At 43.4% G+C, this 13,625-nt stretch overlaps 1 protein-coding gene across 1 annotated transcript in view; it reads left to right on the top strand.

Moving 5' to 3' along the window:
* The window catches only part of BICRA (BRD4 interacting chromatin remodeling complex associated protein), a 2,119,634-nt gene that overhangs the window by 2,044,920 nt on the left and 61,089 nt on the right, over positions 1–13,625 (top strand). Inside the window, exon 15 of the mRNA XM_044070712.1 lies at positions 12,059–12,207. Coding sequence (XP_043926647.1) covers positions 12,059–12,207 — 149 coding nt within the window. The remainder of the gene's footprint in view (positions 1–12,058; positions 12,208–13,625) is intronic.

The following is a 13,625-nucleotide window of genomic DNA, read 5'->3' as shown; positions in this document are numbered from 1 at the left end:
ACTTAATGGATGACTTGCAGAAAAAGTTAGCCTCTCCTGAGCCTATAGATAGAAAGGCATTGCAGGACTTGGTTCATAACACTCAGCAGGTTAGCAATCATTTTCTTCAGTGTGGTTATGATGCATTGGAAGCTTCATGTAGGGCAGCTATGACAGGGGCCGTTATACGTAGACATGCTTGGCTGAAAGAACAGCCACTGCCAGACCATGTTAAAGTAAAGCTCCTAGATGCACCTCTGGAAAAACAGAAGCTTTTGGTGCTAATGCACAGGATGTGTTGAAGTCTATTGAGGAAAAGGCTAAATCAGTACAGACAGTCAAGGATTTCCTCCAGGTTCAGCCACCCAGATTCAGCAGGAATTGGCCTTCAAAGAATTGGTCCTTTCCAGACACTGACAAGTTTCAATGGGGAAAAACAGGCATGCTTGAGGTAGAGGGCAATATCGAGGCTCCTACAGGCCGCCAATGGCAACCACCAAATCAGAGAAGTGGGCAGGGAGTTCAGCTGCACCACAGGGACAATCACAATGACTTTACTTTCACTCCATGACCAACGCTCAGAGAAGCACCTCTAGGCAGAAAATTATCCTTATTCTCAAAGAACTGGCACATTTTAACCAAGGACAAATGGATTCTGGACATAGTAGACAAAGGTTACAGGTTCCACTTCCATACCTTACTAACGAGACAAGGCATGCCAAACCTGCCACAAAATCAAAGGGCAGAGGCACTCATACAAGTTTCAAAGCTGTTACAAATAAAAGCAATAGAAAAGGTTCCTCCTCAGGAACAAGGCCAGGGATTCTATTCAAGACTGTTCCTTGTTCCAAGAAAAGAAAAGCAATGGAGACCTATACTGGACTAGTCCGCTCTAAACACTTTTCTCATTGTGCCAAAATTCAAAATGCTGACTTTACAGCAACTCCTTCCCATGCTGGGCAAGGGGTCTTGGCTGGTTACTCTGGACCTCAAGGAGGCATACCTGCATGTCCCAATCAGACACAGTTGCAGAAGATACCTCAGATTTCTTGCAGGGTCAGAGCATTATCAATTCTCAGCATTGCCGTTTGGCTTATCTACTGCCCAGAGTATTCACGAAATGCCTGGCATCAGTAGTTGCACATTGCAGGCTCCAGGGGATTCAAATATACCCTTACCTGGACGACTGCCTTATACAAGCAGACAGCAAACAAACCTTGATTAGAAACTTGGACTATGTCATTCAATTACTACAGGCTTTGGGATACACAGTCAACATTCAAAAATCAAGACTACTGCCATCCCAACAGATTATTTTTCTAGGAGCCAAACTGGACACACAATCACAAATGACTTTCCTCACAGAGGAGAAACAAGAACATTTACCAGATTACTTCAAAAGCCTAGCAAAGCTCACCCAGCTGACCGCAAGGAAAATCCTGCAGGCCCTGGGGTTCATGGCATCTTGCATTCTTCTGGTCCCTCTGGCGAGACTACACATGAGAAAGCTACAATGGTACCTAAAAAGCTTATGGTCTCAACACAGCCACAATCTAGAAGACGTAATACTACTCATTCCATGCCTGCAAAGGGAATTTTTGTGGTGGGCTCAAGCAAGTCATTTAAACAAAGGCATGTCTTTCAACAAACCTCTAGCAAGTCAAACCGTTACAACAGACGCCTCAGATCATGGATGGGGGGCGCACATGGAGGGCAGATGCATTCAAGGGCAGTGGACTTCCAGGGAAATGCATCTGCACATAAATCAAAAAGAGATGTTAGCAGTGATACATGCAGTCGAGGCCTTCGGGAAATCCCTTCAACAAGGTCATCTGCTAATAAGGACAGACAACACCACTGTCATGTGGTATATATAAACAAGCAGGGAGGCACTCACTCTTATCCCCTCTGCAGACTAACAATGACTCTTTGGGAAAAGTCCCTGAAACTGAACATCCACTTGCAATCCCAGTTTGTTCCAGGCAAGGACAATGTTCTGGCGGACAGGCTGAGCAGAAATTTCTTGGATCCGCACGAATGGATGCTGCATCCACACATTTTCTCACAAATAACAAGTGCATGGGGAAGACCGGACATAGATCTCTTTGCTTCTCACCTCAATCATCACCTGGAGAAGTTCTGTTCAAGGACGCACCATCCCCTAGCCTGGAGAACGGATGCTCTCTCCTTCAGCTGGAATTCCCTAACAATTTATGCATTCCTTCCTCTACCATTACTGACCAAGGTGTTACTGAAGATCAAAGCAGAACAACCAAAAGGAATTTTGATAGCTCCAGACTGGCCAAGGCAGCACTGGTATCCATTGCTACTGAGCATAACTCACACCAAACCGTGGCCCTTGCCTCAACGGCCTCTGCTTCTAACTCAACACAATTACAGGACTGTTCATCAAAACCTGCAAACATTGCAGCTGACAGCTTGGAGGGTTCCATGACTTTCACCCATATCTCTCTTTTCGAAAAAGTACAAGAAATCTTGCTGGAAGCACGCAGACCTTCCACCAGAAAAACCTATTCAGCCAAGTGGAAGAGATTCATCATCTGGAATGCCAACAAGGATCAGGATGCATCAGTAATGAGCATACCACAGATATTAGAATATTTGGCAGAAATGTTTCATAGTGGCCTCTCATATTCTTCCATAAAAATTCACGCTTCAGTAATCTCAGCAAAATACAACTGTGACCCACCTGTGTTTTCGCATCCCTTGCTAAGACAGTTTCTAAGAGGGATAAAGAATATCAAACCTCCCAGAAAACCACCAGTACCTGCATGGGACCTCAATTTCGTCTTGGAAAAATTAACTCTCCCTCCTTTTGAACCAGCAGCATCTTCAGAAATGCAATTTCTTTCCTGGAAAACAGTTTTCCTGTTGGCAGTTACCTCAGCAAGAAGAGTCTCGGAGATACAGGCCCTCATGGCAGTACCTCCCTTTCTCATTTTTCATCAGGACAGAGTTTCTCTAAGAACCAATCCTTCATTCATGCCAAAAGTGATATCCAGGGTGTCTCTAAATCAAGCAATTCACCTGCCTACTTTCTTTCCCAATCCTCAAAATAAGGGGGAAAAGCTGCTGCACACTTTGGACATACACAGACAATTACGCTACTACTTGGACAGAGCTAAGGCCACCAGAAAGTCTGACCAACTATTTGTAGCCTATGCTGCTGGAGTGCAAGGAAAGGCAATCTCCAAACAAACAATTTCAAAATGGATTGGACACTGCATCAGATTCTGTTACTCTTTCCATGGAAAAGGTGTGCCAGCCAATATTAGGCCACACTCCACCAGAGCTATAGCCACATCCACAGCCTTTCTAAGAGGAGTGGCTACAAAGGACATTCTAGAGGCTGCTACATGGAGCTCCGTGCATACATTTACCAAACACTACAACCTGCCTTTATACTCCAGATCCCGAGCAGGCTTTGCTTCAGCAGTCCTGCAGGGCAGTTTAGCTACACCATCCCTTTCTTAGATCCTACCACCCCCAGCTTGGCTATGGTATTCAACCCATATGTCAGGACTGCAGTTGCATTCTTGAAGGACATAGCACAGTTTTGTATCTACCATAAATGTAGATGTCCGATAGATATGCAACTGCAGTCAGGTTTTCCCTCCCTCCTACCCCTCTGCAATTTTCCTTTTGGGTCCATTCCCCCTTTCCTCTATTAGCTGGGGATATCTGTTATGGTGTATCTGTTTATTACTGTTGTGCATGTCTGGAATTTTTTATCCATTCACCAAATTTAGCCTTCTTTGGAGGGCACATGGCATCTGGGGCAAGAAACACTGAAGAAGATGGCGTCGGCGGATGCCTTTATACCCCAGCCGCTCTGACGTCGGGGAGTAGGCGACATCGGCCGACGCCGGACCCGGACTTTGGAATCCGGCCGACCGAAGGGCTGCCTGAGGCAGGACAACCCATATGTCAGGACTGCAGTTGCATATCTATCGGACATCTACATTTATGGTAGGTACAAAACTGTACTTTTTTTCCCCGATTTTAAAAACGATGACCTAACTGCCAAGGCACCTCCATTTCTGTTGCTTACATGCAGATTTAGCAGACCTAATTGAAGACTAGAAATGTGTAATTACTGAGCTTAAACATGGAAGGAAAAGGAAGTTAGGAAATAAAGGAAGAAATTAGCCAGAGCCAGTCGCACGCAAATGAGATGCAGTAAAGTGATGCTCTGATTGGCGAAGACATCTACAGCCAGAACAGAGGTTGCTTTACTGTAAATCTCACGGAAAAAAACACCCAAATCGGGCAGTCAGGGGATTAAGCTTAAACTTAAAAATGGGCGGTCCCGTGGAATTTGGGACAATTGAGAGCTATATGTAGAACCTCTATTCCAGGTTTGAGTCCCAGACTTTTTCTACTAGCCTTTTTGTCTTTCTATTGGTTATTGGGCAACAAACTCGATCCGAGGTATTAAAAGGTGACCGGGCCATTTTGGTTGATGGGAGGAGCTTGAAAGTTGGATCCAAGAGTCGAGTAAATGTCTCCAAGCTGGATCCAAGGCCCGATCCATGCCTCATCAGTTGAGGAAGAGTGAAAATGGACAACACAGATGCATTTATTTTCCTGTATGGGGGTGGCCAAGAATGGGGCACTGATTAGCATGCAAACCCCCAAACCCTGTCATGGGGACACACTGTACTTTGTTCAAAATATTGCCCTGTGATCATGTGATATAGCAGATTGAAGTAGCCAACTTTTAGTTATACTTTGCGAGGCACTACATCATAATTAATTGGCTGTTCTTAAGCAGACACTGGTATTTGTTAAATATATGTGGCAAATTGTCTTTTACTTTGTACAGGGTTATGAGGGTGGCCTAATGGTTAAGGGGTTTGCCTTACAAACACAAGGTACAGGGTTTGAGTCTCACAAGGGATAATTGGCTTGGCTTAAAAAAATGGCTCGCAAGGCCATTTACCCTAGTACTAATCTATGAATCTAAATCTGTGAATCTACTAGTGAGCAAACTAGCTGAACAAGTCCTGACATGGAATTCTATACATGAGGTCAGGGGCTTGGAAGGCATTTAGACTGAGCCGATTACTTTTTAAGTAAACGAAAGTACTTCCGACATAACAAACCAAAACCAAAAAAATCTAAAGGTATTATTGCTCACTGCTAGGAGTCTAAACAAAAAACTCCACTCCCTAGAAGCTCAGAAGCTCTTTACCCTGAGACATGGTTTAAAGCTGCAGAGAGCACACCAACAGTCATCATCATCTTCTTTCAGCTGTTCCCGTTAGGGGTCGCCACAGTGGATAATCTGTTTCCATTTCTTCCTGTCCTCTGCATCATGCTTTTTCACACCAACCACCTGCATGTCCTCTCTCACCACATCCATAAACATTATCTTAGGCCTTCCTCTTTTCCTCTTACCTGGCAGCTTCATCCTTAGCATCCTTTTCCCAATATACCCAGCATCCCTCCTCAGCACATGTCCAACCAATGCAATCTCGCCTCTCTTGCTTTGTCTCCAAACTGTCCAACCTGAGCTGACCCTCTAATATACTGATACCTAATCCTGTCCATCCTAGTCACACCCAGTGCAAATCTTAACATCTTTAACTCTGCCGCATCCAGCTCTGACTCCTGCTTTTTTGTCAATGCCACTGTCTCCAACCCATAGAACATAGCTGGTCTTACTACCCTCTTGTAGACCTTCCCTTTCACTCTTAACTGGTGCCCGTCTGTCACAAATCACTCCTGACACTCTTCTCCACCCATTCCACCTTACCTGTACTCTCTTCTTCACCTCTCTTAATCACTCACCATTACTCTGAACTGTTGATCCCAAGTACTTAAACTCATCCACCTTTACCAACTCTACTCCCTGCATCCTCACCATTCCTCTACCCTCCCTCTCATTTACACACCTATATTCTGCTTTAGCCCTGCTGACCTTCATTCCTCTCCTCTCTAAAGCATATCTTCACCTCTCCAGGGTCTCCTCAACCTGGTCCCTACTCTCACTACATATCACAATGTCATCTGCAAACATCATAGTCCACAAGGCCTCCTGTATGATCTCATCTGTCAACCTGTCCATCACCACTGCAAATAAGAAAGGGCTCAGAGCTGATCCTTGATGTAATCCCACCTCCACCTTAAACGTATCTGTCACTCCCACCGCAGTCCTCACCAGTGTCGCACTACCGTTGTACATATCCTGTTCCACTCTTACATACTTCTCTGCCACTCCCGACTTCCTCATACAATACCACAACTCCTCTCTAGGCACCCTGTCATATGCTTTCTCTAAGTCTACAAAGACACACTGCAACTCCTCCCGACCTTCTCTGTATTTCTCCAACAACACTCTCAGAGCAAACATTGCATCTGTAGTATTCTTTCCTGGCATGAAACCATACTGCTGATCACTAATCATCACCTCCCTTCTTAACCTAGCTCCCACTACTCTTTCCCATAACTTCAAGCTGTGACTGATCAGTTTTATCCCTCTAGTTACTGCAGCTCTGCACGTCACCCTTATTCTTAGATAGGTACCAAAACACTTTTTCTCCACTCCTCAGGCATCCTCTGACTTTCCAAAATTTCATTAAACAATCTGGTTAAAAATTCCACTGCCATTTCTCCTAAGCACCTCCATGCTTCCACAGGTATGTCATCTGGACCAACACCCTTTCCAGTTTTCATCCTCTTCATAGCTGTCCTTACTTCCTGCTTGCTAATCTATTTCACTTCCTGATTCACTATCTCCACATCATCCAACCTTCTCTCTCTCATTCTCTTCATTCATCAGTCCTTCAAAGTACTCTTGCCATCTACTCAACACACTCTCCTCACTTGTGAGTATGTTTCCCTTGCTTTTCTTTATCACCCTTATCTGCTGGACATCTTTCAAAGCTCTGTCCCTCTGTCTAGCCAATTGGTACAGGTCCTTTTCTCCCTCTTTAGTGTCCAATCTCTCATACAACTCTCCATATGTCTTATCCTTAGCCTTTGCCACCTCTCTCTTTGCCATGCGCCTCATCTCCTTATACTCATGTCTACTTTCTTCATCTCTTTGACACTCCCACTTCTCCTTCGCCAGCCTCTTCCTCTGTATACTCTCCTGTATTTCCTTCTCCTTGTCCTCCTTCCTCTGTCCAGATGTCACACCAAGCACCTTTCTAGCAGTCTCCCTTACTAGCTCTGCTGTAGTTACCCAGTTATTCGGTAACTCTTCACTGCCTCCCAGTGCTGGTATTAACTCTTCTATGAACTCCACCTCTCAATAACCCTTTTTTAACTTCCACCATTTAATCCTTGGCACTGTTTTCACACTCCTCCTCCTCCTCCTCTTCTTGATCACCAGCGTCATCCTACAGATCACTATTCTATGCTGCTTAACTACTCTTTCCCCCTGTCACCACTTTACAGTCTCCAATCTCCTTCAGACAGGCCCTCCTACATAGGATATAATCCACCTGTGTGCATCTTCCTCCACTCTTGTACGTCACCTTATGCCCCTCCCTCTTCTTAAAATACGTATTCACCACAGCCACGTCCATCCTTTTTGCAAAATCTACAATCATCTGACCTTCTGCATTCCTCTCCTTAACACCATACCTACCCATCACTTCCTCATCCCCTCTGTTCACTTCACCAACATGCCCATTGAAGTCCGCTCTAATCACTAGTCTCTCACCCTTGGGTACACTCACCACCACGTCATCCAACTCACTCCAAATGTTTTTTTTCTCATCCATCGCACACCCAACTTGTGGAGCATATGCACTAACAACATTCATCATTACACCATCAATTTCAAGCTTCATAAATATCACTGTATCAGACACTCTCTTCACCTCCAAAACACTCTTAGCACACTGTTCCTTTAGGATAACCCCTACCCCATCCACACCATGATAGAACAATTTGAACCTGCCTCCTATACACCTGGCCTTACTTCCCTTCCATCTGGTCTCTTGCACGCACAATATATCAACCTTCCTTCTCTCCATCATATAGCTAGCTCTCTCCCTATACCAGTCATACTGCCAACATTCAAAGTTCCTACCCTCACTACTACACTCCTAAACTTCCTCCTCTTTTCCTGCCTTCGGGCATGCCTTCCCCCTCCTGTCACACCAACAGTGCCAGGTTAAAATGCCTTCCACACATTTAGGCCAGCTACTTCACAGGCAGGGGACTAAAGGTGGAGATGTTTCTATTTACTTCAAAAATAAATATACCTCAAGGCTGGTCAAACAGGACAATGTACTTGAGCTGATCCATGTTCAGTTCACTATAGGTAAAATCCAGTACCACTTCCTTGCAAGCTTTAGGTCCTCCACTATGACACAGGAAACCCATACCATATATTTAAACATTAGAAATGCTAACCATCCAACCCAGTACCATATTCATGGGTGACTTTAATTACCCCACTATTAACTCTGAATCCTGCATGACACCAAGCATTACATGCACAGAGATTCCTGGATTTTGTAAACGTAACCTACCTGGACCAGATAGTCAGTACACCAACCAGGGGTGCAGCCATACTGGTCCTCACTAATATGGGAGACTGATGCACAACCCCTACTGTAATGCCTTCACTGGTAAGGTCAGACCACAAAATGGTCTCCTTTGAAGTAAAAATAAACTCTGGACCCCCAGCTAAACCTGGAATATGCAGGAACTATTCTAAGGTTAACCTCCTGCTATTAAGTGAGAACCTGGCAAAATTTCAAGCCCCGATAAACCATGAGAACACTTCTGCCCATGCAGAACTGTTCACAGAAACCCTGTACAAGCATGTTAGTAGCTGCATAGAGGCAGCTGTATCCACCAAAAGGTACAGACCTAACTAAAAAAAAAAAAGCCACCCTGGTAGACTCACCAAATCATTTGGCTGTATAACAGGAGGAAGTAATCATGGCAAAAATTAGGAGGTGCAGCTCTCATCAAACTAAAACAACTCAAAGGACAAATAAAGTCTACCAAAGCCAAATTTGAGGCAAGTTTGGCCTCCCAGGCCAAGGACAACCAGAAAGCATTCTTTAGCTATGTCCACAACCTCAAAGGCAATACACAATTGTGTGCTGAGCTCATTGTAAATGGAGCCATCTGTACTGAGACAGAAGATGTAGCAAACCTCTTAGCGATGAATTCAGCTCCAACTTTACCTCTCTCTCTCTCTCTCTCTCCCCCCTTAACCTTCCCTCAGGAAATATCATCAGATATAACTCTCTCCCCCTACTGTCACTATGGAGCAGGTCCTTAATGCTCTCTCTAAGACCATGAACACTGCATCAGTTTGCCCAGATAACATCCCAGGATGCCTTCTAAATAGCATGAAACATGACCTATCAGGGCCTCTGGAATTGCTATTTAACTGTAGCCTCCAAACAGGCTTTGTGCCTCATGAATGGAGAATGGCAACAATCATCCCTCTGCACAAAGATGGACCATCTACAGACCCATAAGTCTCACTAGTATTGTATGTAAAGCCATGGAAAGAATTGTCATGAAGTTAATCAATAGATATATAGTAAACCACCAGACACTGGACCCAACCCAGTTTAGTTTCATCAAGGGCAGATCATGCCTTCTCAACTTGGTGGACTTCTTTGTGAAGGTCACCAAAGCAATGGATGAAGGCAAAGTCATTCACACTGCCTACCTTGACCTGGCCAAGGCATTTGACACAATATCCCACTCTGGTATTGTTGACAAACTCAAGAGGGTAGGTACAAACCTGTATGTTGCCCGGTGGATAGCCAGCTGGCTCACAGACAGGACCCAAGAAGTTAGAATTGGGGAGGCCACCTCTACAAAGATGCCAGTCACAAGTGGAGTCCCTCAGAGATCAGTCCTTGGACTGCACTTTTTTGAAATTTACTTCTCAGATGTCAAGGCCAATGTCAATGGCCTGTGGCTGACTAAATTTGCAGATGATTGCAAATTAAGAGCTGTCATTGAATTTCACACTGACACGAATGTTCTCCAGGAGGGGCTGCCACAGACAAATAACTGGTGTCAGAGCCATGGACTAAAACTAAATGCCAAGAAATGCATACTAGTATCCTTATATTGACAACACATCCCTTAGAGTTGACCAGGGACTTGGGGACACACACAGATAGTAATCTAGCCTTTGATCGTTATGTGTCTACAGTGATGAGGAAATCATTCTATGTTGCAGAACTTATAAACAAAGGTATTGGATACAAGTCCAAGAAAGTTATTGTTCCACCATATTTGGCATTCATTAGACCAATCATTGAGTACAGTGCCCCCTTTGGTATATACCTAACCAGAAATAGCCAACAATTGGAATGTCCACAGAGGTCACTCACGAAAAGAATACAGGGTGTAAGTAATATGTCCTATGCAGAGTGCCTCAAGGCCCTATCCCTGTATTCTGTCTCCTGCAGGCTTTTGAGGAGAGATCTGTGCCTGGCATACAGGGCATTATCAGACCCCACTGTGATGGACCTCCTGCATATCCACAAAACAAATAGCACCAGAATTACCTGTTCTAAAGACTTAAACCTTGCCTGAGATATAAATAGGACCTGCTGGAAAGATACACATGTATCCTAGAGACTACCCTGTCTATGGAACAGGCTCCCCATTCATGTGAAGCAGAGTTCCTCCCTAACCCAATTCAAGTGCAACTTAGACAATTGGATGGGAAACCAGAAATTCAACCCTGGTTTGGCACCTAGGTCTCTAATGGACAGAGGTAACATGTAAATGGTTCATCTCCCAGGCCCATGCTTACACTTATCAAGGGTATCAGAATTTGTCAGAGATTTGGGATGCATGGCTAGGCTTAAAAAGGCCCTTGTGGTCGTTAGCCTATGAACTGAAAAGATGTGCTTTTATTGAATTAAGTGGGGATGCATCAAAGCAACAGCGAATGTATATCCCTTGGTAGATGTTTGTTTTATTTTTTGCATGTAACTACCAAAACTTTAAAACCTGTTTTGCTTTTTTCCTTCAACCATTTCTTAGCCATTGTGGTGTGTACCCTGGTTTAAATTATGTGGTAATCCGTTTGTGAAGTGATGCTTGGCTCCTTACAGCTGCACGGTAAAGTCTGTACTCCTCAAGCTTTTTCTGTGCTGTAAAGCAGGAATTTGCATAATATTTTATTTATTTTATTTAACATTTGTTAACCGGGAAAGTCCAACTTAGAACAAAGACAATTTTCAGCGGAGGCCCGGGGAGAAACACTCCAGATGCATGTCTTTGTATATGGGAGGAAACCGGAGCACCCTGAGAAAACCCACACGAACGCAGGGAGGACATGCAGACTCCACACAGAAGGCACCCCAGCCGAGAATCGAACCAGAGAACCTCTTGCTGTGAAGCAACAACGCTACCGCTGCACCACTGCGCCCTCCACTTGAGTTGGCAGAGCATAAGGAGGAAACTGCCTAATGCATCTCTCTCTGTCTCATGGTTACAATTTTCACCCTCACATTATGGCACAAAATGCTTTTTATCTTCTTCTGTATAGTTAGTTGCAGACTCTGTATCTTTTGATGTATGATAAAGAAAAAAAATGTGCTGGCACTGGTCAGCTGTTGGGTTTTTATTACTGTTAAAAACTACAACCAGACTGGTTCAGTATGTTACTGATTTTCTTGCTGGGTACGTATCCATTACAAGTACATGTTTTGTTTTCTCACATAAAACAGAAGTGTAGAGGACTTTGCAAAGCAGCTGTATTTAAGTCAGATTAATAGTTTATATTATGCAGTGTGTGTATATACGTTTGGGTGTGTGTTATGGCCATTTTTGGCTAACATTGCACATTTAGAAGTAGCATTAGACCCATTTGTTTTGCTGAAAATGTAGCTGTTTTCTTCAGCCTCTGCCTCCCACCCTGTGGATAAAGGAGCATGTTAAACTTACCTTGTTATAACTTTTTTATGAAGTGGAAAAATAATTCTCAATAGTACTGTTAAAAATGTACCTGCATTGTAGTAATTGCATAGTCAGTATATTCTGCTTGCAGCTGTATGCCTTCTAGAAGTACAGAATGTATGTATGCTTACAACATATTTCTGTTTTTCAGCTTCTTGGAACATTTGAGGAAACACCAGGGATCAGTATTGCATCCAGATTGCCGGTCTTCCTTCAGTTCTTTTGAGGATGCTCTTCAGAGACTCCTGCCTTATCATCTTTATCAAGGAGCACTTCCTTCCCACAAGGACTATAAGAAAGGTATTTATTTTGTTGTATGATAAGACTGCCTTAGCAAGTTTAAGTTAAGTTTGTTGCAGGGAATGCCAGTTAAGTGGAATGAATCAATTTTGCTCAACTTCTGTGAATGTGCTGCAGTGTTACCAATGAAGTCACTTTTCCTAGCTGCCTTACTGCAGAACTTTGGAACAGTTCTTTGGGAAAATGAATGACAAAACAGAAGAGTATGTAGAAGTATTTTCAAAAAATTTTGAATATGTAATGGAGTTCTGTTTGATAATGTTTCTTTTATTTACAAGCCAAGTGGTGCTTTGTTTGCTGGGAAGTTATCTGTTTTTATGATTTTCCAGTGCTGTTAAACTTCGTTTAAGTTTTAGCATAAGTTAGTAGTTTAATTTATGCACTTGAATTTGTTTACTGACAGTTCTACAGTTTAGAAATTGGACTTTGTTGTTGAAGGAACACTATGGTCGGCAAAAAAAAAAAAAAAACATAAGTTCATCTTACCTTGATGTCCATCTCAGTGGAGCTATCAGCTCAACACTGTATGTAGAAAATGCATAGTGACTGACAGTTGGGTGCGAGTCATGTAGGGTATACCCATGGCTAAATCACCAACTGAATGTCAGTTATTGGTATAATAAAATACAATACTTAAAAAAGAGTTGACCTATGTGTTCAGGATTTCGGAAATTATGTGAACAGTGACAACTTTTGACCAACATGTCTATTGTGAGAAAGTCGTATATTGCACAGCTTATAAACAAAGGGATTGTGTTTAAATCTAGTGAAGTTATTGTCTTCCCTTACTCAGCCCTCATTAGGCCAGTCATTGAATGTAATTCCACCCCCCTTTGGAATGTATTTGCCCAGCCACATGCAACAATTGAACACCCCCAGAGATTCTTACTAAAAGTATAAAATGCCTAAACAGCATGTCCTGCATGGATCAACTCAAAGCTATGTCACTATACTCTATATCCTATAAACTGCTAAGAGGTTACCTGTGTCTGGCACACAAGGCATCCTCCAACCAAATACTGGTGGGTATACTGCACATCAGCAAGTCAGATGACATTGTAAATACTCTAAGAATCTAAACCTCTTCTGCAACATCAAAAGAATGGCTTGGAGGGGCAGGTATATCTTGCAGAGGATACTGCTGCTGTGGAACAGACTCCCCATGCACATAACGCAAAGTTCATCCCTGCCCATTTTCAAATGCTGCCTAGATCTCTGGATGAAAAACATAACATTTACACCAGGACTGCCCCCTTTACTACTTTGAGGCATCTCCTAAATGCTTTATCCCATGCATGGTCCCCTCATGGTGGTATGATCCTAGTTGTTCTCATTAGGGGGTAACATAGAATTATTGACCTTGGGATGGGTAAGGTCAGTCTAAAATTAAATGGGATAGGTTATTTCAAGCACAAAAA

Source organism: Protopterus annectens, chromosome 1.part0 (genome assembly GCF_019279795.1).
Source record: "Protopterus annectens isolate FY-2018-M chromosome 1.part0, PAN1.0, whole genome shotgun sequence".
NCBI classification, from domain to species: Eukaryota; Metazoa; Chordata; order Ceratodontiformes; family Protopteridae; genus Protopterus; species Protopterus annectens.
This window is presented reverse-complemented; position numbering and strand designations above follow the sequence as displayed.